Genomic DNA, 25,882 nt, shown 5'->3' on the forward strand with positions numbered 1-25,882 from the left:
GTATGTATCACGCTCACCTTCAGGTGCCCCACCTCCTGCCCCGTAAACTCCCCTCCCCGGACCTGCAGTATACACTGTATGTCTGACTGAAGCAGCACACGAATGTCCACTCCTTCACGTCCTTGGTGAACATGGTCTTGGACTGCCGGCCACCTCCCCCCTTACACACTGACTGAATTACCCAATTCAACCAGTCCACACATGGGGGTCTTTGGAAGTCAAGGGGGGGTACAGGGCCCCCCCCTGGCCGTATTTATTAAAATATAAAACAAATCAAAAATTTTAATCAAATAAACATTTCTGACAATTATTAAAATGCACACTTTTCAGAAGATTAGATTGACATCCGTTTCGACATGGTATGATGGGCTAACCTTAACAAATAGCTAGTACAGCGTGTTTCCTAACGTAATCTAATCATCCTGAAAATTAAACTGCATTCTAATATTTTTAATAAAGTCCTACGGCAAGGTCGCCAACCGGTGTCAGATCCTTTTACAGCTGCGCTCTCACGTTGAAGATGCGCAACCCAGGGCACGTTACACCCACGTGCGCTCCCTGAACTCCATTTAACCATAACAGGAGGGCCCAGACACTCGCGCACCTTAGTGACGTCATAGTGTTGTGAGGGGTGGCTACCAGCCTGAGGAAAGCGTAGACTCCCTCCCCCGCACCCTTTAAAACGGGATATCATATCCTGCCCCTGAAGTTCTGAGAGAGACCAATGGCCCCTCCCGCGGGCGGCCCCTTTCGTGAATGGGTCCGCCCCCCCGTAAGGACCTTAAAATGCTGCTCACCGATTAATGACCTTACCGCCAGACACACATAATAAATACGACATTGCTATTCTAAAAGGAAAAAAGGCCTAAGGAAAAAATTGTTAATACACAGTAAAGCACAACACATATACATATACACATACTCCTGTAAGCAGAAAAAAGGCCTAAGGAAAGAATTAGTTAAAATATCACGACACTGCACGATATTTACATCTGTTCTACCTTCCAGTAAACGGAAAATACAAGGCCGACTGGATCAAGCCCCCTAAACCTATAGTCCGGCACATTGACAAACCTGATACTTACCATTTGTCAGGCCCCAAAGGACTGCTAACAAGGGATGGAGGGTGGGGAAAATTACACGGCCCCACGGTGGGGCGAGGAGCGAGCCTGGGAGCGCGGGCACAAAGAGGCCGCTTCCCGCGCTCCCCAGGCTTTTTACCCTTTCGCTGCCGCGACCCCGCCCCCTCGCCCCGGAAGCACACCAGTACTTCCGGGGCGAGGGCGCGGGGCGAGCGGCCCCGAAAGGGACGGGGTGTTGGAGGGGCCGGGCCCCGCCATGCTTGCGTGGGGGCCTATTGGCCCCCCCTTGTATTTAAAGAGGTCGTTCGATGGAAACTGCAAGGTCACAGTGACACCGTCAGCAAAACGTGCTCACGGCAGGGAATGGACCGCTTTGGCGGGGCTTCATTAAAATTCACGCATGTCACCATTTATTTTGTTCACTTTTCTTATGGAACTTTCAGGTCTGATTGTTTTGTTGCCAAGGAAGCGCTTCTGTTTACATTCACACCTAGGGTGCGGTCAATCCACATACATGGTATTTTAGAGTTCAAGGCACACGTGTCCAAACACACACCGAGGCAACCAATGCACCAATGAGATCGCAACGATCGTACTATCTCAAACATTCCACGTCCCTGCTCATCCCTGCTTTTTAATGGACCGGCTCAGTTTAAAGATAATCAGTTTGCTTTTGCATTACTGGGGATCATGAGGAAAAGCGCACCTTTCTGTGTCCCAAGCAAGGGAATAGTTTTACAAAACACACAAACTATCAAGAACGTATGAAAGGAGGCGCCCCTTTCTAACAAGCCCGATGGGGGTAAGGAAAGTGAAAGCGCGCGACGCACGTATTTAAAGGAACACACACGCATTTCTTACGCATTAAGCATGCATGCGGCCAACTTTGCCTGGGGCATGGAGTGCGCGGCAGGGTCCGGGGCTCCCGTGAGATGAGAGAGCCCCACGTGTTGTAGCCCATGTAAAGTACCCCTCCCGCAGAGAGAAGTCCAACGGGAGCCCACCCCGTCTTTGTGAATGCTGCTGCAAGGCTCCTGTGAGCATGACGGAGCCCCGCGTGTTTCTGCGCCAGAGGCCCCTCTGCCACGAGGAGACCAGCCAGGGAGCAGCGCAGAGCCCCCACAAGAGACGGTAAGTGGGGCTTGTGTAGCGCTCGTCAGCATTAAAAAAATGCTGTTGCATGAGGCTGACTTGCCTCGGAAGCGGGACAGGCGATGTGCACAGCGCGTGGCTGTACGTGCGCATACACCTGCTCAAATCGCAAAAAGCTCTGATCTCCTGTCTCACTTCCGAGGCAAGTCCACAACAATAAGCCTCGCTGGTGACAGCGCTTCGCTCTGCGTACGCCAGGCTCGACCTAAAAACGAGATCAGTATAATGAGCAGTATCATAAGCCCATGGTGCAAAAGAGGGTGTGGAAGATCAGGTGCTTGTGTGCCATCCTAGTCATATATAACATTATTTTTAATTGATGGGACCTGTTTGGACTCCACTGATAAACAAATGCTTTGCTTTTGGGAAATGGTCACACCTCGAGAATGGGCAGGCCATGCGAAGTATCAGGAGCACTGAACGGGCAAAGCATTGAAGCAGCAAAACAGGAAACACAGTCAGACTCTTTGCAGAAATGATGTAAACCACCAGGCTCACCGAGTGACCACACCAAATGGTTTCTATTCTTTTCTTGCTTCTGTTTGTTTTGGCAGGGAGATGTGTTCTAATGAGTTTCCTGGATTTAAATATCTTTTGGATGTAGAATATGAGATGTGGGAGAGTTCTGTTCTTGTAGAGCAAGAGCGAAATGATCGTGTTTGCCTGTTACTTAACAATAAAGCACTCTCAGGTCCAGTTTCACACTTTATTTAACATTTTCGTGACCAAAGTTCATGCTTTGGTGCTACTGTTCAGATAGATGTGAGAGATGATTAACAAAAACGCTGGTCAAGTACCGGCTAAAGTTCGGCCCACCTCATTTAACACACTGTCAGACTCATTTAGAGCTAGGTATCTTGGCAATTGCATGGACTTAATATTGGGGTCGCCAGAGATCGCAACTGTGACCCCTGTGGACGATGGTTGGCGTCAGTTGAAGCACAGACCAAATGAGAGCGTGCATTAGGAGTAAAGTAAGCCAAAGTGATGAGCTCGAGTTTAGCATATCAATTGGTCTTTTAGAATTGAAACCCAAGTTTACAAAAGTTCACACTTTCCCATTCAAACTCAAATTTCAGTTTTTTTTGTGAGCTAGATAAAATATTTAATCATATGTGTATGTGTATTTGTATTTGCTTACTTGTTCAGTATTTTTGTGTATTGTTTTGAAATTTAAATCGTGGAAATTGCCTAGGTAGGGGTCCCTAGCCTCCAGTAGTAACTCAGTAGGGGCCCTGGATTTTAGTACACATTCAGTGGGGGTACTCTGTGTCAATTGATGATTTAGTGGGGGTCCATAGAAGGTAACATTTTATGACCAGCTGAGCTAAGTATCCGTATCCTGTGTGTATTTGTGGGAACTTGCAAGTGGTGTGGTAGTTCTGGAATGGTTGCACAAATCTGTGTTTAACATATGATCAGGTTTCATTGAGAGAGAGTCTGTTTTTTATTTCTATAAAATGTTGTAAAGGTAAAAACTTTTTTGCGGTATCCCTACTCCTCTCAAACTGCAGCTTTACGTGCAGCTTCTCTGCACAGGTAGGTAAAAGGAGCTCAGACCCCCTTTATTCCCCTGGTCAGGGGAAGCACCGGCCCCATCCCCACTCCAGAGAGAGTAGTAGAAGCCATACTACTTTGCCAGACCTGAGTACATCAGTCTATGCCACCCACTCATTTCAACGCGCCCACATGTTAACAAGTGAGAAATGATTGCACTTGACAGTGAAAGAGGGATGTTACTTAACGCGCACAGTGATGGTGGAGTGAGGACACTCCTTAGGATCCTACTGGTCTTTACCTGCCTTATTTATTTTATATTTTAATTGCAGTTCTTGATGCAGTGCTTCACACCATAGTCTGGCTGACTCAACATTTTTCATGCAGATATTACAGTTTTATTTATTAACATAGTGCTTGCGATGAACTGAGTTGCCTTTAGGAGCTTAGTTATAAAAGGGTTAGTTATAATAGGTGTTATTATTTCTCAACTGAATGGTAGTCGTTGTATAAACCGTGAACAGACCCTGTAGGTCACGCAGGGATCTCTATACTAGTTGCGTGAATCCATTGACCTGCTCCATCAGTGGTCACTGGCTCTTCAAGTCTGCTCCTCAAGTTAATCATTGTTTCTCTCCTTTGTAGGTAATTGGCTCTGAGAGAAGATCCACTGCCCATCTCTGAACACAACCTCTCCTGCTCCACACAGCCAAGGACGAGGATCTGCAGGACCGGACCAGGGTCTCCACCATGCCAGGGATGGAGCTGGCCTTACTGGTGTGTGTGCTGAGCGCGGGTCTGGGGGTCCCAGGACAGATCATCAAAGAAGGGAGGTAGGTGATCCCTCACTTCCAACCACACCTTTGCCACCTCCTTTGTCCTGGTTGGGGTCTTTGTTGATCAATTGAGGGGAAGGTTCCTTCAAATTTACCATCCATTTTGACTCTGACGTGAAAGTAGAGATAACCTTCAGGACTGGATGGACAAGGATCTAAAGTCCTCCAAGGCTGGATGGACATGGTGTTCAGGGTCAGACTGACCTATAAGGCAATCTGGCAGTACCAGATGGGCCAGCGTGACAGGTCAGTGTGAGGGCCTAGTTTGAGGTGCTATGCACAGTTTTGTGGTTGTGTTTGGGCGAATGTAAACAGTAACCAGGAGTAGCAAGCAGCACTGCGCAGCCTGTGGGTGCTGTTATCTCACCACAAGCAGTCTGTATGTACTGATAGATCTTTTGGGCAGAAAAGTAGGGACTGATAGATTATTTTGTATCTTTATCTTTTTAGTATGGAAGGAACACTGTGAATTTCACAGTCACATTTCTCTAATATAACTGCACACATTGCCTACAACAATCACAATTACCTGCCGCCCCCACAACCCAGAGACCAACCAGACAGCGTGACCTCAAATGTCCAGAGTTGCTCGATTTTCAAATGTGGGCCTCTTTTATTTACTACTCAGTTCATAAATTTGGGCCACTTATATTTACTACTCAGTTCATAAATGTGCACCACTTTTATTTTGGTTCTTGGGCTGTGGTGTCTTTGGCAACCAACATTTTGGAGGCAAAACCCTCCTTCAGTGTAACTCTGAATATTTTCCACCATGTCCCTGAAGGCTTATTCATTACCATACTTCGACCTAAACCCGCACTGTGGGCCTTAATAATAAAGTAAAAAATACGGTATTCTGTTTGGATGAAAATGGTCCAATAAACTCGTCAATGCCATTTCCACCCACATCCGACTGCTTGCCTTAACAGGAATATCAAACCGGTTCCACCACCCCTACATGTCCGATTGATAGGTGCCTTTCTCAACACCTGGTTGGACTACAGGAGTACACCGCAGACAAGCAGTACCAAAAGTAACCCTGCCTAACTTCAAGGAGTCCAAAATGCATGGGTGTGACTGTCTGAGATTTTACAGGAAAGGTCTCACTACTAAGACCAGGAGAGCGCTTCAAGGGATCCAAGTGACATGTCTCTGCCTCATACTTACATGTAGATGGAACTTGGCGAGTCTACTTTCAAGAAACAGAATCATACCATACCAGCTCAATAGAACGACATGCTCGGTGGACAGCTGTGCTAAGGAATTATGGTATTGCTTCAGAAATCTGGAAACCAAAAATATGTAGATACCTTTAGGGTAGGATGGATTCAGATGAGATCAAAGAATTTTTTTTTAGCAAGGCTGACCCTATCTCAAGTCTCCTTAACTTGGTGAATACTGCCCCAATTACATTTGCCTCTCGTGATTTCTTGTCCGAATATCATTCACTTTAAGTCTCCTTTTTCTTTGTTTTCATTGAGAAATTAAGTGCCAGTAATTTCTTTGCCTCGTGGCACACTTTTTTCTTCGCCTGTTCCAATACTCTTTGGGGAATATTGTCCTAATTTTCTGCGCTTCTCTTGTCCCGATTTTCCCAGTTCTTTGGGAGTGGGGGAAGGATATTTAGAAATATCCCTTGATCCACTTGTCCTAAATGTCTTAGCTTCCCCTGACATAATTTCCTTTGCTTTTCCATGGGAAAAATTGTCCTAGTTTTCTTGGCTTTTCTTGTCCAAATTATTTTGACTTTTATTTTTATTGAATGTTGCCCTAGGGCCTGTGCTTGTTTTGACTCATTAGTCTTTGCCTCTCCGGTCTAATTTGGGTTTGCTTTCCTTGGGGTATTTTGCCCTGACATTTCTTGCTTCTCTCATCCCACCTTTCTTTGCTTCTCTTGTGCAATAGTTGCCTTATTTTTGTATTCACTTGTTCCTAGTTTATTGACTTTTCTTTCAGAATGTTACCTTTGTGTTCCTTGTTTTTCTTGCCTCAGTGGCCTTTCTGTTTCTTTTGGCAATATTCTTCACTCTTATATGGGAATATTCCCCACATTTCTTGACTTCTCTTGCCCCAACATTCTCCACTTCTCTTGCCCCAGTTTTCTTCTCTGCCTGTTTTGCGAGATGTTGTCCTAAATCTTTTTCCATTTGCTACAAATATTACCAATGTTATTTTCTGTTCTTGGGTATTACTGCCCTCATTGTATTTGCCAAATGAAATCCTTATTAATAAGTTCATTTTGGATAAAGTTTCTTCTTTCCTTGTGGAATACTGTTCATGTATTTGCTTATCTTTGGGTGTGGTGTCATAATTTTCCAAACTGCATTCGGAAGTAATGACCATATGGTATTAAGTTGGACACACTGCTCTATGTCCAGCCTCCAGCGTTGATGCAGCTTGCTGGGCGGATCCCCACCGATATAGGGCTCTGCAGTTCATCCACCCCAACCTCAATGCACTCCATCCCTTCGGACCGTAACTGTGGAATAGACCGAGGAGAGGACCATCCCTGGCTGATGGTCCTCAGGTTCCTGGCTCAATTTTCTGCTGTCGTCCGGGGGCTCTTCACCCAAAGTCTGTGCCTTTGCACATAGCATCTTTGAACGTTTATTCTCACTTTGCTGATAACTCTAAGATCTCATAAGGCCTTCCTCATGTACTCACTCTCTCCAGGGCACCGCCTCTACTACTAAGTCACGGCAGTGTTAGGGCAGCCACTGTAGGGTCTCAGGTACAGCGGCATGATACGCCTCCGACACAGTCTCAGATGGCAGTGATACGGTCTGCCTTAGACGCTGCTGCTCATGGCACACACCGCCTCTGGCGTCACTTCTTGGCACACTCTGCCTTAGGGATAACATCCGTTTGACACACTCTCCCTTGGTGATGACTACTGAATGCGTTCCCATTTGGAACAGCTCTTCGAGGTGAGACTGCAGCCCACAAACTTCAGGTCTCACAGATTTCTCTCCCAATCTTCCTTCAGCTGGCAGAGCCACAGAGCATCAGTGGTCAAGCAGCTCTGGTGCTATGGACAGCCACACCTCTGCAGCATTGGCAGGGGTTTTCCCCTCTCTCAGCAGCAGGTTGGGATCATGGCACGACTGGTCATAGGTACAGCAGCTTGATTCAAGACAGGACATCAGGTGATGTCCTCTCAACTTTGGGAAGTTGGCGGTAAGGCAGATACGAACTATGGTTGCCCCATAGAGCACTCCCTTTCTTGGTTAAATAGAACTTGGAACTTCAATGATAAGTGGGTCTGTTGCTTCTACTTTTATATACGTGTAGCATACCAGGGATGTGGATTCTCTGCAATTTCAGAACTGGTTTGGGTTGGGGTTTTACTACTGAATATCTTCACCAACAATATTGAGATACAAGAATATCGAGGGACTAAATATCGAAAGGTACGTGCCTACAGAGAAATAGAGATTTACTACTCCGAACTCCACATCTACATACTTTGAAGATATATGTACAGCATAGGTGCATATATGTGGATTTAGGTATAGAAAATCTAGACTTGCTTACCTTTCAGTATATTTTTTCGTTAGTTTGTCCTCGATATTCCGTCCTACCAATACTGTGGGTTCGATATTCAGAGTGCCCACCTGGTCGGTTCTCTTTTCATGTGTCCTCGCCAGGCTACACTCCAGACACAACCTTTATATAGAGTGATGCTACCCACAGCAAGGTAAACTCCAGCCTGGAGTACCCACAACAGGGGCACAAAGAGGTGTGAGATTTCTGTATCCAGCTCAACAACAACATTGACAGTGAACAGGAAGGAGACAAACGCCTGCCAATTTCTATGCAACATTTCACACTCTGAACAGAGACTGTAGTCCCAACCTTCCCCCCCACTGTCTACTAATTGGCAGAGCAACAAGAAGATTAATCAGCAGCCCCTTGCAGTAAAAGGACCTAATCAAATTTCTAAAGGAACCCTATCTCCTCTTTCCCCACTTTAGTGCCTGGGTTCATTCCTTCCATTTTCAGGAATGTCAGCAATTCTCCTCCACTGTAGGGGAAAACAACTTCACCTCCATCTGGTGCAGAGGAACAAGCCAAGGTCATTCAAGATGGGAGTCACGGGCCTTCTGTGACTCTATTTCACCCATACACACATGCTCAATGTATGCACCGCACAGTCCACATACACAAACACGAACAATATACACTTTGGGTGTTAGCACAAGAACCAAGGTTAAAGAGCGTAGAAGTGCAACTTTACACAAATGGGCCGACAGGCCTCCATTCTAGTGCCACAGATGAAAGGTTCTGGTCACAACTATGGAGTCAAAAGACATGAGATGCTGTCATTGACACTCTGCATGCTAAACCCATGACAGGGATAGTAGTTCTCTGTCAAATAACTGAGGGTGCGCTTGATGATCCCCTCCAGGTCACGGGTCTTAACACAGTTCAAGAGACGGGCCTAGCTTTCACACACACACAGTAGATGACTGTCAAAATGTGGCCAAAATCAAAAACCAGGATACCAGATCCTCGTAGGTGGGAACTTAGGCACTCAGGAAACCCAACATTACACCATGTTGGGGACATTCACGTCCCAACTCTGCGGGTTTCTGTTGGTGACGTAAGGCCCTGTTTTATATTAGCTGGGAGCTACTCTTACTCAAAGTCAATCCCTCTCTAGGCAGCCTCTCTACCTCCTTCTCAAACCTTTCCCCCAGTTAATAAAATAAAGATCAGGCATATTACATGTTTTAGAATAGGATAAAGGGATAACTCTGGGCTTACAATAGGATGAATAAAACTGCAATGCATGCACCTCAGACCAACAGGCCCTGAACCTAGTTTTGATTTTTAACACTTTTGGCACTGTTACCTTTTGTACGCGAGAGGATACTCAGAGAAGGGGAAACTGTGTGCAGGGTGGGGACATTAGATGCGGGGAAAGTCGTTTTTTGAAACATTTTTTACAACTGAAAAAATAAGCCCTCAAACAAAATATTCAAGCTCCTCCCACACCTATGAGGACTGCAACTAGAAAGCAACCTAGGGCCATGCTTGGGCCATAACAGCCATCCAAGGGTCATAGTAGCCATCCGAGGGTCATAGCAGCCATCCGAGAGTCATAGCAGCTATCCGAGGGTCATAGCAGCTATCCACTAAGAGCAACCACCATCCTGCAGCCTAACGGGTAAATGCCATACGAGGCTCATAGCAGCCATCCGAGGGTCATAGCATTATCCACTAAGAGCAACTACCATCCTGCAGCCTAACGGGGAAATGCCATCCGAGGGTCATAGCAGCCATCCGAGGGTCATAGCAGTTATCCACTAAGAGCAACCACCATCCTGCAGCCTAACGGGGAATTACCATCCGAGGGTCATAGCAGCCATCCGAGGTTCATAGCAGCTATCCACTAAGAGCAATGACCATCCTGCAGCCTAACGGGGAAATGCCATCGAGGGTTATAGCAGCCATCCGAGGGTCATAGCAGCTATCCACTGAAGAACCGGGTTTTCTTAGAACCCAGCGGTGCCAGGGACACACCCAAAGTCTTCGAGTTCTCCTGTTTTGGAATACAGAGACACAGAACACTTCTAGGTGGCGTCAGAGATCAAATTTATTAGCTGCAGCTAGTAACAGTAATCCCAGCAATACAACACGGTGTACAACTCAGGAAACTGCTCAACTTTCGTAGCGCAAGACATCACTTTTTATGCTGTTTTCGATTAATTACAAATGCACACCCATTGCGGCAAATTCTGACCAATAGAACACAGTTTCACACACATTATTACATTCCAAAAAGCTCACTTTACATCGTACCAACCCACAAGTTAATTATTAGGACTGTCCCAAATTCGATTACCACAAGCCGGACAAACCCATAATTGAAAGCACTACCCATGTAATGAAAAGTCGTAAGGAAAGAAATAATTCAGATGTTGAGTAGGATAAGATATGTGTAAGGCAACTAAAAGTTAACGATATCCTGAACATTGATTGGGAATTTCAGACAACGATCAACTAGAGAAAACTGGCTTCGCAAAGGGTCAGTTTCAGGTGACGGGGTCAGCATCTTTGCAGTTCACTCATAAGTCGAAAAAGGCCTGTTAATGCTTTCATGAACAATGAGGCCGATGCAACTTCGTTCGTTCGTTTACCACCTAGGCCTACGTGAGGGCAACACAAAAATGGCGTCTACGAACAACGCAAACAAAATGGAGTCCGGTCCCGAAAGCCACGGAACCTCACCACTAAGAGCAACCACCATCTTGAAGCCTAACGGAGAAATGCCACAGTAGCAGAGTAGCCCCTCTGGCCGTAACCGCGTCTGTCTCCCAAAAAAGGTGGGGGATCTTACAGCCTTTACAGCCACAACTAAATTTAATTTATAGTTAACCGATGATTTTTCCTGCATATATTCATTATTGAAATCAGGACCATTTGGAATACCTTCAGAGACTCTGCCCATCATTTTCTATCATTTCATAAATTCATTATTTTCATTTTACAAGCCAGTGGAATTCTGGATTTTGAGCACTTGAAATAAACATAGCTTTTTCAGTACTACGCCTGTTTACTTGTCCTAACAGATGCTAGGAGGGACCTAAATCTTGATGCAGAAGCCTTAGTTGTACAGTTGCTTGATGAATGGAATATAAGTTTTGTCACTTTGAGAGGCAGTGCCTTTGGACAGCATCTTTTAGAAGTGAGACAGCAAGCCTTCCTGACACAGTACCTGCTAGAAGTCTTGTAGGGATGACTGCAGTGCAGTGGAGGTCATGCTCCGCTTAGACCATCACTGGGCTCCTCTGAGAGCCATCTGCATTGCCCTGCTGCAGTCCTGTCTTGCAGTCGCATTCTGTACCAAAACATGTTGTTGCTGTCTGGTTGATTGTGCCTTGTGTGAGTAACTGCGCCTTCTGTATTGTTCTTTGTTCCCACAGAGGAGTATGCTCAAAGCAGACACATAAAGTGCCTCTCTTCTACAATGAATCCTTCATTCAGCCGGTGTACCACCCCTACATCACCACCTGCAAAGGGCACCGGATCTGCAGCCTGTACAGGTAAAGTGAGGCTCGGGCACTGGAGGGAGCCAGGGAAGGGATCCAGGGGCGCTGCTGAGGCCCTGAAGAATGAAGGGGCATATTGTCAACAGCCAGCGATAATTATCGCTGGCCGTACTTAGCGATAATAATATTATCGCAGACTATCTCTGGAATTTATCGCCCTGGTAGAGCGTAATTAACAACACGTTTCTCCAGGGCGATAAAAATTCCTGAGATAGCGAGGTTTTCAGCGATGTTCCCTGAAAAAGGGTGATAACCTTGCTGATACGACCCACAGGGTCGTATCAGCATAATCAACCCCCTATGTTAGGGATGGCTAAGTCAGGATTTTAGCAGACGTTAGATTTTGAACCTAACGTGTGCTAAACTCATGTGGCTTTCCTTGTAAATATCGCGATGTAAACATCAGCGATATTTGCATGGTAGTCCATCCGGGGTACGCCCAGTAACGCCCACTTTGCATCTTATTGGAGATGCAAAGGGAGGCGTTGGGAAAAAGGGTGCTAACATGCGATTATGCATGTTAGCACCCTCTTGTAAATGGGGCGCTGGTTTTATCTCCGCTTTTTTGGATTTGTATGCCAAAAAAGCGGAGATAAAGCCCTTGGAAATACGACCCAAAGAGAGGGGTTGGCCTGGCTGGAATTTCAATTACAGCAGAGTAATCGAAGTAATTTCATTAACTCCGCTTTACTCTTTGACACGGAATTACCGATAATAACACAATTACGCCGGCTTAAGTAGTTAAGAGTAATTTGGGGGAAATATCCTACTGCAAGAGCACATTTAGCAAGCGTGAGCAGCTGCTTGTGCTCGCTATTTATTTTCTGATGCATTTAGCGCTATTTCTTAGCACAAAATGCATCCCTGCATCCATTTTGGACACAAAGGTGCATTTTGAGCTAAGAAAATATTGCTGAATGCTGGGAGTAACTTGGGAGGAATCATACCTCAAGTGCACATATAGGGAGCGCGAGTGGCTGCTCGCTATTCAAGTTCTGTTGCATTTAGTGCTATTTCTTAGTGCAAAATGCATCCTTGCGACAGGACATTTTTGTGTTTGTAAAATAGGGCTAAATGCAGGATTACTCTTCTCGCGTAATACCGTGTAATCTCGCAGACTTTTTGGGTAATTCTGTGTGATTACGCTACATGGAATCATGTGAGTTATGCCCACACTCAGAGAGGGGGCTGCATGAAACTTCAGTACACCTACAGTGTAACCTGATCTAATGTATTACTCCATGCATACAATCAAAGAATGAATGAATGAATGTATTGGGAATTTGTGTAGTACCCCATGCTTCAGTAAACCTTGTTTTGTGGGCCTAAAAGTGTTAGCAATTATAATAAAGCCTAGTTGAGACGGCAAAGTGACTTGGATTTAGAGTTTGTAACTTAATGTAAGATGCAATCGTCTGTTTTGGAAAAATGGCCCTAAATATTGTTATGTATGTTTTTTTAATAAATGTGTTTTAGAGCATTCCGATTGCATGATGGAGACAATAGTAGGACCTGTTCTTATTTCCTTCGTGCTGAATGTCCTACATTTAGGTCTTTCAAAATGGCCACCACCGGAATATTACAAGTATCCTGGGTGCCATTTTCAAGCTTTTCTGGAGACTATTCTTGTCTTCTCAATGACTCTTCTCCACTCCCACCACCTCTACTCCCATCACACCCACCACTGCTAGTCACACTTATTCTAGGACACCTATATTGAATAGTGCCTTTGGTCTTTGACTGGGAAACAGTGCAGGACTGGAGAATAAACACAGGAAAGTGGGGGAGCTGATATTCTTTGGTTGAAACTTAATGTATTGTACCAGGTAAAATGAAAATAATTTTTATTTTATTTTTTAAAGGAAAGTGGGGAGGGGTTTATTTTTGGAGGTCGTTGCCCGTTGGGGACCCCAATCTCTACAGATGGTAATTATAGTTCTAAAATAGCCCATTTGTAACCCCCAAGGCTGAAAGAGAGTCAAGAATTAATCGATTTGATATGGGAGCCAGACAGGTGGAGCAGCCATTGTCTTTATGTGCTGTGAAAGTTGTTGTGGGGTGAACGCGTTATTATTTCTTTTGCCCAAACCAAGCCTTTCTATTGAGGGCCACTCAACAGTCATCATTTCTTGTTTTCAGGACAACCTACAAAGTTTCTTTCCGCCAGGTGAAGAAGGAAGTGCTGCAGACCACCTACATGTGCTGCCCGGGGTGGCAGAAAAAGCACCCCAGCTCCACCACCTGTGATGAAGGTGGGTTCTCACGAGGGCTGGAGGGCACTGAAGATGAGATGGAGGGTTGAAGTACGAAGAGGGCGAGATGAGTTGGGGTTGGGTAGGGAGAGCAGGAGACACTAGGGGCTAGAAGAGGTGGTGGTGACAGGAAGTCTTAAAAGGACAAGAGAAGAGGTATGACAAATGTTAGAAATCGGGTCTCTAGTTGGCAGAGGTATGCACCATGTCCAAGGAGCGACCAAAATCCTAGTCATGTTAAGTCACAACACAATCCTAAATTATCTGGTACTCACCCTCTGGTAGCTTGGCAAAGAGCAGGGAGGTTTATCTTAGAAGGGAATGTGCAATAACTGATACAACAACACAGTAAATATACCACAAAAAGACTCCACACAACAGTTTGTAAAAATAGAGACTAAAGCAACCAAAAATCCATCAAGTAGAAGTCTAGATATTGAATTTTGTAGAAATAATGCAATGAAGTGCTTAGAAGCAGGTAATGCTAAAAAGGTTACTTCAGGTCGCGTGGGACTGGTGCATATCCAAATTTCAGGATGACCGCGATGGAGCCCAGGCCGGCTATAGGGACCCACTTGGTCCAGCTGAACACAGTACCTTGGATCCTGGGACACAGTCTGCACAGCGAGGATTTGTGCTGTCTGGCTTCGGCTCCAAGAGGCTGTGCGGTGAGGCTTTACGTCATCCGGCGTCGGTTCGGAGAGCTGTCAGCTGTGTGGACAGGCTTTGCATTGCTTCACGATTTGGCAGAAACTCAGCTGCAGAATCCTCTTCTGAAGCCCAGAACTTGGATGGGGCACCTCAGGAAAGGATAGGACTTCCAGAAGGCAGAGTCCAGCAGCACCAGCAGAAGAGCAGGAGTCTTTCGTGTCCCTGAGACTTCAGAAACAGGAGCCAAGCTAAAAAGCCCTTGAAGATCACTTAGAGGGAAGGCAGAGTCCAGCTCTCCTTCCAGCAGAGTCAGGGAGCAGCAGTAGCAGGGCAACAAGCAGGAAAGCGGTCCTTCCAGAAAAGCAGTCCTTCCAGAAAAGTAGTTTGTCTAGAAAAGCAGTCCAGCTGAGTCCATTGGGCACCGCAGTACACTGACAGAGGTTCCGCACAAGATCCAGAAGTGTCTGATTTGTGAGGGTCAGATACCCAGTACTTACACCTAAATGTGCCTTTTATATAGGGGAAACTTCAAAGAGTGGTTTTGAAGTGCACGGGCACCCCTTGTAAGCCAGTCCAGTCTTCCACCTTTTCTAAGAGGATCCCTATCCATTTGTGTGGGGTCATTACTCCTTCATGTCCTGAAGTGAACCCCCTTTCCTCCTGTCTGCGCAGGCTGGCCTTTGGAATGCAGAGGGGTGTTCAGCCACCCCTGGCCTTCCTGGGTTTATGGTTGTCGGTGAATATTGCACGAATTAGATCTGTCATCCCATCTAAATGGGTATTAGAGTCAGACTGAAGGTCACATAGAGCAAAGTTAAGAGCAGAAAAATGCCCACTGTCTGAAAGTGGCCTTTCTGCACTAGTAGTGTTAAATCCAACCTTACCAGTAAAGCTCATTTATTACTACTAATCCACCCATATCAAACATGACACAGATACTCCCCTGGGGTCAGGAATAACCACTTAGAAATACGTAAGGGAATTCCCAATGCTAGTCTAGGAGGAAAGTAGGCCTCGTCGGTAGTAGGAGTTCCTGCAGGGCGGTGACGTGGGGAGTGGGAGGGGCAGGGTGGGGGGTAGTATGTATGGATTACGGAGTTTAACAGGTAAGTAAACATATAAATAAATAAAACGAATTTCGTTGCGCGCACTGCATCGCATTTGGTGATGCAGTGCACCCAACAAAATTCGTTTTATTTATTTATATGTTTACCTACCTGTTAAACTCCGTAATCCATACATTACTACCCCCCACCCTGCCCCTACCCCTCCCCAGGTCACCGCCCTGCAGGAACTCCTACTACCGACCGCGGCTGCTCGCCAGAGATGTGGTTAGGGGGCTACTTACGTGGGTGATACAATCAGTGCAGCGGGCATACTAGTAGCATTTAAGTTACAGGCCATTAGCACTGATTTGCAGCAGTAAAGTGAGCAGAGTCCTACAGCCAGCAAAAAATAGGTACAGAAAATGGAGGGAGGCAGGCAAAAAAGTTGAGGGAAGATCCTACCAAGGTTGTCAGGTCTAACAACAAACAACATGAAAGGTTAAGAGAAGCTGAGGCAGAAGGGATGTTGGAAAATCGGGTGATCTCACTATACTCCTGTGCCTCAGAAAGAACATTGGGGCTGGAGCAGAGTCAGTCATGTGATATAACACCATTTCAGACAAAGATCACCTTGGTCCACTCAGAGTAATTCTGCATCTTGCAGATCACTTTGTGATCAGTCACAAGAAATTTGGCTTCATCACTCCTATCCTGCTAACCCTCCGGTGTTTTCTTATGGAGGCGATAGCCAGTCGAGAGCCCGATTTAAACTGCCCACACCACTCACAAAGCCCAGGACTCATCTTCGCCCATGTACCTAACTGAGAAACTAAAAAGTTTGGGTGCCAAAGTGGGGTAAAAAAACACACACACACAATGACTTCTCCTTGAGCCTCCCATCTTCAATCGAGAGTGGTTCATGAATCAATCATTTTTCAGAAGCACTACAAGAACTTATAACTCCCCCTCTTCGACCCTCCACTTGAGCATGTGCCATGCTAACTTCAAAATAGATCTTAAATCTCTTCTCTTCGAAAGACCCTTGGGATAAATTCCTTCTGATTACAACTTGCTCTCCAATGTACACTTTAATTTGCCTGATGTGACATCTCAAAGGTACCCATGCACCACCTGTCCAGGATGTTGCCTCCCTAATGTATTCTTGATGTGATTGTTTTGTAACAGTTCTTTTATAAAGCGCTCTGATGCCCCTGGGCCAAGCCCACGCAAGATAAAAATCACAAAATTAAATAAAAGTGAAAGTATGGAGCTGCCCTTGTCTCTCCCAGGGACACAGTTGACGAGCAGCTTTGTAGTAGTGCATGCCCATGCCTGCACCCTCCTGTGCCCCCCCCACCTGATGTGGGAAGGAGCCTAAAGGGGAGGGTTGAGCAAATGGGAATAGATCCCTCTCTATCCCAAATTTACCTCCATTTCCTGAGTCATTTCTCTCTCTCACAATGCAATGCCCACAAGCATTTCTTGAAACATCTGCCTTGCACTTCATTCTTCCTGTCCTAACTTTAACAAATGTCTCCCTCTCCGCATTGTTTGGGGAAGCAATGTAATGTGTGCTTGTCTGTTGTTTTTTTCATGCAGCGGTGTGCCGCAAACCATGCCAAAATGGAGGACTCTGTGCCAGACCCAACGTGTGCGAGTGCCGCCCAGGCTGGGGAGGGAAGTACTGCCATGTTGGTGAGTAGAACACCACAATATTAAGAACAAAATTTGCAATCATCCCATTTTTCTATTCTGCCACCTAATATTCCTCTACTACCCATCCCCAATGCACCAGGCTCTTTCTGGGCCACCCAGCTGCCTCAGCATGCATTGGCAGACCAGGGCTGTTTGTGTTTTTATTATTCACTATTGAAATTAACTTTGAATCATGAGCACAGGGCCCTCAAGAGTGTGGTCTCCAGGGCAAAGATCCCCAGCTGTCTATTCCTCGTCACTGCCTCTCGCACTGTCTCTCCTTCTCTCTCTTTCCTTCTCTCCCTCTCTCATCTCCACCCTCTCACTCTGTGTGTGTTTCTGAGGGTCTCTATTCTGCTCTTCCAGATGTGGACGAGTGCCGGGCACGTGTGCCGTTCTGCGCTCATCGCTGTGTGAATACGGTAGGCAGCTACAAGTGTGAGTGCCAACCCGGCTTCTCACTTGGATCAGATGGCAAGTCCTGTGATAAACTGCCTACCACAACATTTCCCCCACTGCTGCCTGCTTCAGGTAAGCTCAGGGTGTATATATATGTGTGTGGTGTAAGTTGAGGGTGTGTGTAGTGTAAGCTGAGGGCGTGTAAGTATGTGGTGTAAACTGAGGGTGTGTGTGTATAGTGTAAGCTAAGCCTGTATATGTGCGCGGTGTAAGCTGAGGGTCTCTGTGTTGTAAGCTGAAGAGTGTGTGTGTGGTGTAAGCTGAGGGGTGTGTGTGTTGTAAGCTGAAGAGTGTGTGTGAGTGTGTGTGTGTGTGTGTGTGGTAAAACTCAGATTATATATGTGTGTGTATAGTGTAAGCTCTCGTGTATACTTGTATATATGTGGTGTAAGCTCAGGGTAAGTGGTCATTGGTATCTATATATACATATATTCCCTGCAAAAACTAAAGATGAAAGCGTATTCAGTGTGGTGATCAAATGTAGAGCTCTCACACTGGATCGTCTTGAAAGGAGTTTATTGTATCAGAGATCAAACCGCATACTGCAGTCATGCCAGGCACAGCTAACAACTGAACTGCCTGATTCAAATAATGGCACTTATATGTGTCACCATAGAATGTTATGTTATGTTAGCAATTTATAGAGCGCACAAATACCCGAGGGTGTCTCAGCTCTATGGACTGAAAGATAGCATGAGGCTCCTATTGCTCAAATAACCAGGTTTTTACTTGTTTCCTAAAGGATAATGGTGTTGGGCTAGACTTAATTTGTAGGGGGAGAAGGTTCCAAAGTTTAGCTGTTGCCGCTTCAAATCTTCTGTCACCCCAGTTAACTTTCTTTGTTCTGGGAACGGTCAGATGGTTGGCGGCTGCAGAGCGTAGAGCTCTGCTGGGCGCATAAGCTCGAAAAGCTTTTCTCAGGTATTCAGGCCCTGTACCATGAACTGCTTTATAAGCAATGCATAGCGCCTTAAATTTAGTTCTACTTTTTATGGGCAGCCAATGTAGTTGGCGCCTAACCCTAGAAATTGGCTCAAACTTTGGAGTGCCTGACAATATTCTAGCGGCTGCGTTCTGTATCCGTTGTATGTGAGCATGTGATAAAGGAACCAACAGCTACCTAAGTAAATTATAACACATTTCCCTCACCTGGGAAAAACTTATAAGACCAAGAAAAACCCATACCAACAAATACAACACTAGATGCATCAATCAATTAATCAATCAGTGGTTTGTATAGCATGGCTTAAGGGTCTCAAGGTGCTGAGGGAGTAGGTGGGGGCTGCTGATCTGTCTGGGTGAGAAGGTTCAGTTGAAGAGTCAGGTCTTCAGGTCCTTCCTGAACTGTGTCAACGAAGCGGATTGCCTGAGGTGTAGGGGAACGGTGTTCCAGGTCTTGTCAGTGAGGTCGGAGAAGGATCCTCCTCCGTTTCTGGTCTTGTGGATCCGTGCGATGAGGGCCAGGGTGATTTGTGTGGGAGTGGAGATTTCAGGTGGGTGTGTGGAAGGCAAGGCGGTGGTTCAGAAGTTCTGGTCCTGCATTGTGGAGAGCTTTGTAGGTATGTGTGAGGAGCTTGAATGTGATTCTCTTGTTGATAGGGAGTCTATGGAGTTGTTGGAGGTGTTGTTTCATGTGGTTGTGTTGGGAAATTTAGCGAGGACCAGTCTGTCTGTGATATTTTAGATGTTCTGTAGTTTCCTGAGCTGTTTCTGGGCGACGCAGGCATAGAGTGCATTGTTGTAGTCCAGTCTACTGGTGATGAGTGTGTGGGTGACAGTCCTTCATGATTCGGTGGGGAGCCATCTGAACGTCTTTCGAAGCAGGCGGAGCATGTGGAAACATGATGATACTGCGTTGATTTGGCATTTCATTAAGAGAGAGGAGTCCAGTCTGATGCCAAGGTTACATGTGTGGTCTGTAGGAGCGGGAGGGGTTCCTGGTGCAGCGGGCCACCAGGAGTCATCACAGGCTGAGGGGGTGGGTCCCAGGATGAGTACTTCTTTTTTGTCCATGTTGAGCTTTAGGCAACTGTCTTGCATCCAGGTGGCGTCTGCCTTCATTCCGTTGTGAAAGTTGGTTCTGGCGGTTATAGGTTCGTTAGTGAGGGAGATGATCAGCTGGGTGTCGTGGTGTAGGAGGCAATGTTGAGTCCGTAAGGGGGGCTGTGTAGATGTTGAAGAGGGTGGGGCTCAGAGAGGAGACCTTGGGCAATCTGCAGCTGATCTCTGTAGGTTCTGAGAGGAACAGGGGTAGTCTGACTTGCTGTATTTGGCTGGTCATGAAGGAGTGGATCCAATCCATGTCTCATGATTAGGGTGCGGTGGGAGACTGTGTCGAAAGTAGCCGAGCGGTCCAGTAGGACGGGGGCTGCAGTTTCTCCCCAGTCAAGGAGGGAGCTGATGTCATTGGTGGCGGTGAGGAGTGCTGTCTACATGGTGTAGTTGCTTTGGAAGACCAATTGGGAGGTGTCCAGGACATGGTTCTCTTCGATGATTTTGGAGAGTTGGGCGTTGATGGCCTTCTCGATGACCTTGGCTGGGAAGGGGAAGAGGGAGATGGATCTGAAGTTATCGATGTTGATATCAGTGGGTTTTCAGTCCTCTGTGTAGGTGGCAGTTTTGATGGAGCAGTTGATGGTGCAACGAAGGTGGAGGGTGATGGAGGCGGCTGCTCTGTGGAAACTGTGGTATGGGCAGGGATCCAATGGGGCTCCAGAGTGGATGCTCTTCATGGTCTTGAGTGTGTCGTCTGTGTTGAGCAGACTCCAGTTGAGCATGATCTGTTGGGGTGCGACATGGTTGCATGCAGTGGTGGTGGGTGTGGTGGCTGGATCTTGGGCATTGAAGCCATCGTATATCTGCCTGATCTTCTGGTGGAATAAGGTACTGAGTTTGTTGCATAGGTCTTGGGAGGGTGGGCCGTCTGCCGTCTCGCTGTTGGGCCTGGCGAACTCTTGACGATGGTGAAGAGTTCTTTGCTGATGTGTGCGTCGGCGTTTATTCTGTCTGTCAAAACTTTTCATTGTGGCCTTATGGACATACAAAGAAGACATAGAGTTCCTGGCAGGTGAATACAGAATACAGAACACAACACAAATCAATTACAGCAAACCCAACAGAGCACACTCCTTAAAGGCAACCTCCATCACACCCCCTAAATACAAACATAGTCTCCCAAATAACCTGGGGGTTATTAGTCCTCATCTCTCTTCCACCTTGTAGTCTCTCTATTGAACCAACTCGACTTCCAAGAATTCCAGTTGTTTTCTGATAACTGCCCTCTTCTTGATGGTTTGTAAATAAATTGTCATTCATTAGTAACCAAGGAGAGCATGGACCTTTAGCAACACCTGTCTTCATTTTCACCCTACCCTGTCTTTGGTAAAAAGCAACTCTCCTGAGATTCCATGTTTTCCCATTATCCAACTTGGCCCAATTGCACCAACAGTCTTGACCCTGTAAAGCCCCTGAAACTTGGACAGTCCTTTGCCTACTCTTACCATGACCCAATCACCTACATCAATGAAATATTTTGAGTAAGTTTCCTTTTGAGCACTCCCCCACCCCCCTTTGTTCAGATAGACTCCATCACACATCCAGGCCGGAGCCAATTTGGTATCTGGCTACCTACCCCATATCATCTCAAATGGGGTCTTTCCTGTACCTGTATTCACTGTAGTGCAATAGGCCCGGACCATGTATTTATTAGCATCCTTCACTGACAACTCAGCACCACATGCTAGTTGCAACATACCCGTCACCAATGTATTGACCCTCTCAATTAGTCCATTCCCTTCGGGAGTGTACCAATGATGAACATGAATGCCTTATACCAAGGGTGTCCCAAAAAATGTCATCTCCTTAGAAGTAAGAGAGGGTATCTTCTAAACACTTCACCTAGGATATCAATGGTTGAACTAATAGTAACACACTTCATAAACACCACTCCACCCTTTTTTATTTTGCATCAAGAAGCACAACAGTGACTTTATCTTGTTCGGTAAGGAGTGAGAAAGAACTAATTAAGTCTAAATACAACTTCTCCTACACCTCAGTAGCTTCTGACCCATGCTGTTTCTCTTCCAAATTGCATATATAATTGCATGCTATAAAAATATAAAAAGGGCCAGGAAAGTAGGCCTTACAACCCAAATTGAAGAGGCAGGCAACTCTACAAGAGAGCTTTTTAAAATCATTCAGACCTTCACTAATCCTGAGGTGTGTGAGAGCCCAGACACTTTCACCCAGGTCTTGTGCGACGATATATCTCAGTTTTTTGAGGACAAAATAGAAGGGATATACAAAAAAATCACGGCAGTCTCAGATCCTTTGGGAAACAAGGTCCCTGAAATGTCCCCTATGTTGACCCCTGTAACGACTCTTCAGGCAATCCCAGAAATAACTTTTGAGGGCCTGACCATACTTATTAACCAAGTAAAGACTGGCTCCCCCACTGACTTGCTACCTGCCAAATTCATTTCCCCTCTTATTGACATAGTAGGACCTCCCATCCAGAAACTACTTAATCTCTCCTATGCTGAGGGCTTGCTCCCATCAGCCTGGAAGGAAGCGGTGGTGAATCCCATACGAAAAAATTCCACCTTGCCCTGGTCTGAACTCTCCAACCTCCGTCCGATTTCTCTCCTTCCTTACATCAGCAAACTGGCAGAGAAGCATGTAAACACCACTCTTTCCAGCTTTATCGAAGCGACAGGGGGCCTGGACCAATCACAATCTGGGTTCAGGCCCAACCACAGCACTGAATCAGCCCTTCTTTCTGTGACGGATCAGATCAAAATGTCACAGGATAGAGGTGGCTCCATGATTCTAGTGCTGTTGGACCTGTCTGCAGCCTTCGATACCGTGGCTCATAACATCCTTCTCAGCCGTTTGCAAGGAGTAGGAATCGGAGGCTCAGCACTATCATGGTTGGAGAGTTTCCTTTCCGGGAGATCACAATCTGTCAGCCTGGGCCCCTTCTGTTCCACCTCTAGAGGGCTCACGAAGGGGGTGCCACAGGGCTCATGTCTTAGCCCTACATTGTTCAATGTATATGTGGCCCCCCTTGCTGAGATTGTGCGGAAGTATGGGTTCACACCGATTTCCTACGCTGACGACACCCAGCTCCTCTACCCTTTTAATTCCCTTGACTCTAAAGTCAAAGAGAACTTTGCTGAGGGTATGAGGGCGGTGTCACGTTGGATGGCGACGAACTGCCTCCAATGCAATGTCACAAAAACTGAGGTCATGCTCTTTGGTAAAGCAAGTATCCTCTGGTCCCCTGACTGGTGGCCAATAGATCTTGGCCCTGCACCTACATCTAAACATCATGTAAAGAATCTTGGGGTGAAGTTGGACCAAAAGCTAACCCTGAAGGAGCACACCAATTACATCGCAGGATTGTGCTTTTACACTATTGGCCTACTTAGACGTGTCTTTCCGTATCTCCCTGCCACCTACAGAAAGACACTTGTGCAGGCACTAGTGACCAGTCGTCTGGACTACTGCAACGGCCTGCTGACACTAGCGAATGCTGATGCAGTAGGTCGTTTGCAGGTGGTCCAGAACACGGCAGCAAGACTGGTCATGGGCGCACCAGCTAGGACCCCCTCTAAACCCTTACTGAGGGAACTTCATTGGCTCCCTATACGACAGCGCATCGATTTTAAGATCTGCTGCACGGTCCATAGATGTATCTATGGTGTAGGTCCTAAATACCTGTCTCAATCCCTGGTGCTATATCAGCCCAGCAGGTCCCTTCGTTCAAGCAACCAAGCCCTTTTAAAACCTCCGGCCACAAAGAAATCCAGACAAGGAGACCGCGCCTTCTCCTCGGTTGGACCTGCCTTATGGAACAAATTGCCCCCTGATGTTAGATCCACTACTAACTACTTATCTTTTAGGAAAACATTAAAAACCCTTCTTTATCAAGAAGCATTCCTGTCCACTTAATTCCCCTAGATGCACTGACTGAGAATTCTATAGCTGGCTCAGCGCGGAGATACCCTTACGGGATTGATTCCAGCGCTATAGAAGAAATTAAAATAAAATAAAATAAAATATACCCACTCTCAACCTCTTCTCAGAATCTGTGCAAATTTCACACTTCTCTACCCACTCTTTCACATGACTGTCCATGAGTGGCCACCAAAACTTTTCTCAAATGCTCTTGATATTTAAGGTCTGACTAAGGTGTCCCTCATGTGATAGACTGACTAACCTAGGTCTGACTGCAGAAGGTGGCATACATCGTTCCCCTTTCATTAGCAACCGATCATCGTGAAGCAATAGTTCATCCACCATCTTGAGGATTGGTTTTACTATGTCTGGAAAGGTACTCTCTCTCCTGACCATTCCTTTCACCAATTTTACAACACTTTGTAGGGTATCATCCTGCCCTTTGGCCAGATGCAGTCCTCCTTAGAGACTGATCTTCCTAAGCCTTCTGTGGCATCATCTACACTGGCCACCACTTCTTTCTCAGCGAACTCAAACTGTTCCGCAGCTTTGTCAGGCAATCTAGAGAAACAGTCAGCCACCTCATTCTTCCATCCCGGCACATACTCCACCCTACACTCATAATCCTGCAATTTGACTGCTAATCTTGCCAACCTCCATGAACAATTTCTTATGCTTCCAGGTCCCAAACCTTTGAGTACAAGTTTGTGATATATCCTCATCCTCTCTACCAACACTGAATACTCATGAGTTTACCATCCATACCCACGTCCTCCTCATACATATGTTCACCCGCTCCAACTGTACCCATTAGCTTACAGTCTGGCACCCCTGTGTGGGAGTGAGTGCACTCAAAGAGTTCATTGTAGGCTATACTGCTGCTCCCTCTGCATCTGCTCAGCCCAGAAGTGCCTGATCTGGAACCCTCTACCTGGAAGCCTCACATTACACCCCTCTAACCTCCTCTTTGTTTTCTCTCAGAGCCCTGGGACGCAACCTCTGAACGACTCACAAACGAGGTGCAGGAGCTGAGGAGCAAAGTGAAGACCCTGGAGGAGGTGAGTGCCAGATTGGGACGTTCGGAAACTGCCCTTGAATTGGGTCTAGAACAAGCACTGCTAATATAATATGTTCTAGAGCATATAGGATTTGCAGCGAGCTCAATTTGAGGGCTTGCAGTTATGTCAGATTCTAGAACAGAAAATCACCAGAGGAGGTTTTAAATCAGTGTCTGTCATTGGAACAAGTGCAAGAACATGCTTTCATGTGAAAGAGTTCCATAAGAAAAACTGTCCTTGGAGAGGCGTCTCGACAATACTGTCCATGAAGTCGGTTCTGCAGCATAAACTGAGCAGGTTATAATGATAATAATAATAATAATAATAATAATAATAATAAATGAGCTTGTAAAGCGCCAGGGAACACTAGCTAGTGTGTCCCCGCGCTGCAGGCTACTCGGACCACTTTGTAGCAGCAAATCACAGTGTGGTGCTGGATCTATATCTGAAAGACAACAAAAATAAATTCCCTCATGGCTTATATACTTTGTAAGTTGTGACATGGTTCATATCATTTTCTATGTCCTTCATGATATAACAATAACACTTTCTTTATTTATATTTTCAAAAGTTTATTTCTTTTTTTGTATATATATCAAAGACTTTTTTCTACATCTTTTAGATTTTTTTCTTATATCTGAAAGAGCCACGTTTTTAGTTTTTTACGGAAGGATTTTTCTGATAGTTCTGTCCGGAGAGCTTGGGGGAGGGTGTTACAGTGCTTAGCAGCTAGATAGCGAAAAGACCTACCACCCAATCTTGCTCTTGTGATTACTGGAATTTTAACCTGCCCCGTCCCCAGGGACGGCAGGGCCCTAGTTGGAGTGTAAGGTGACATTAGACCATGTAAGTAGCTAGGGGCCATATGTATCATCATCACCAATTGCGATTTCTAAATAGCGATTTTTAAGGAATCGCTATTTAGAAATCGCAAAATGGTATGTATGTAGAAAATCGCAATTTTTTAGCAATTTCCAATTATTCCTTATTTGCGAATTCGCAATTTGCGAATTCGCAAATAAGGAATAATTTCCCATTCATTTCTATGGGCCAGGAGGCCCATAGAAATGACTGTGAAATAATTCTCAATTTGCGAATTCGCAATTTGCTAATTGCAATTTGAGAATTATTTCAAGGATGC

General features: G+C 45.9%; 1 protein-coding gene across 1 annotated transcript in view; it reads left to right on the top strand.

Moving 5' to 3' along the window:
* EGFL8 (EGF like domain multiple 8) overlaps positions 1 to 25,882 on the top strand; it is a 123,253-nt gene that overhangs the window by 82,858 nt on the left and 14,513 nt on the right. The window contains exons 2-7 of the mRNA XM_078645849.1: positions 4,377 to 4,564; positions 11,497 to 11,616; positions 13,762 to 13,874; positions 17,171 to 17,266; positions 17,633 to 17,797; positions 24,665 to 24,741. Of these exons, the coding sequence (XP_078501975.1) occupies positions 4,482 to 4,564; positions 11,497 to 11,616; positions 13,762 to 13,874; positions 17,171 to 17,266; positions 17,633 to 17,797; positions 24,665 to 24,741 (654 nt within the window). The 5' untranslated portion in view covers positions 4,377 to 4,481. The remainder of the gene's footprint in view (positions 1 to 4,376; positions 4,565 to 11,496; positions 11,617 to 13,761; positions 13,875 to 17,170; positions 17,267 to 17,632; positions 17,798 to 24,664; positions 24,742 to 25,882) is intronic.

This window comes from Lissotriton helveticus, chromosome 5_1 (assembly GCF_964261635.1).
Source record: "Lissotriton helveticus chromosome 5_1, aLisHel1.1, whole genome shotgun sequence".
NCBI classification, from domain to species: domain Eukaryota; kingdom Metazoa; phylum Chordata; class Amphibia; order Caudata; family Salamandridae; genus Lissotriton; species Lissotriton helveticus.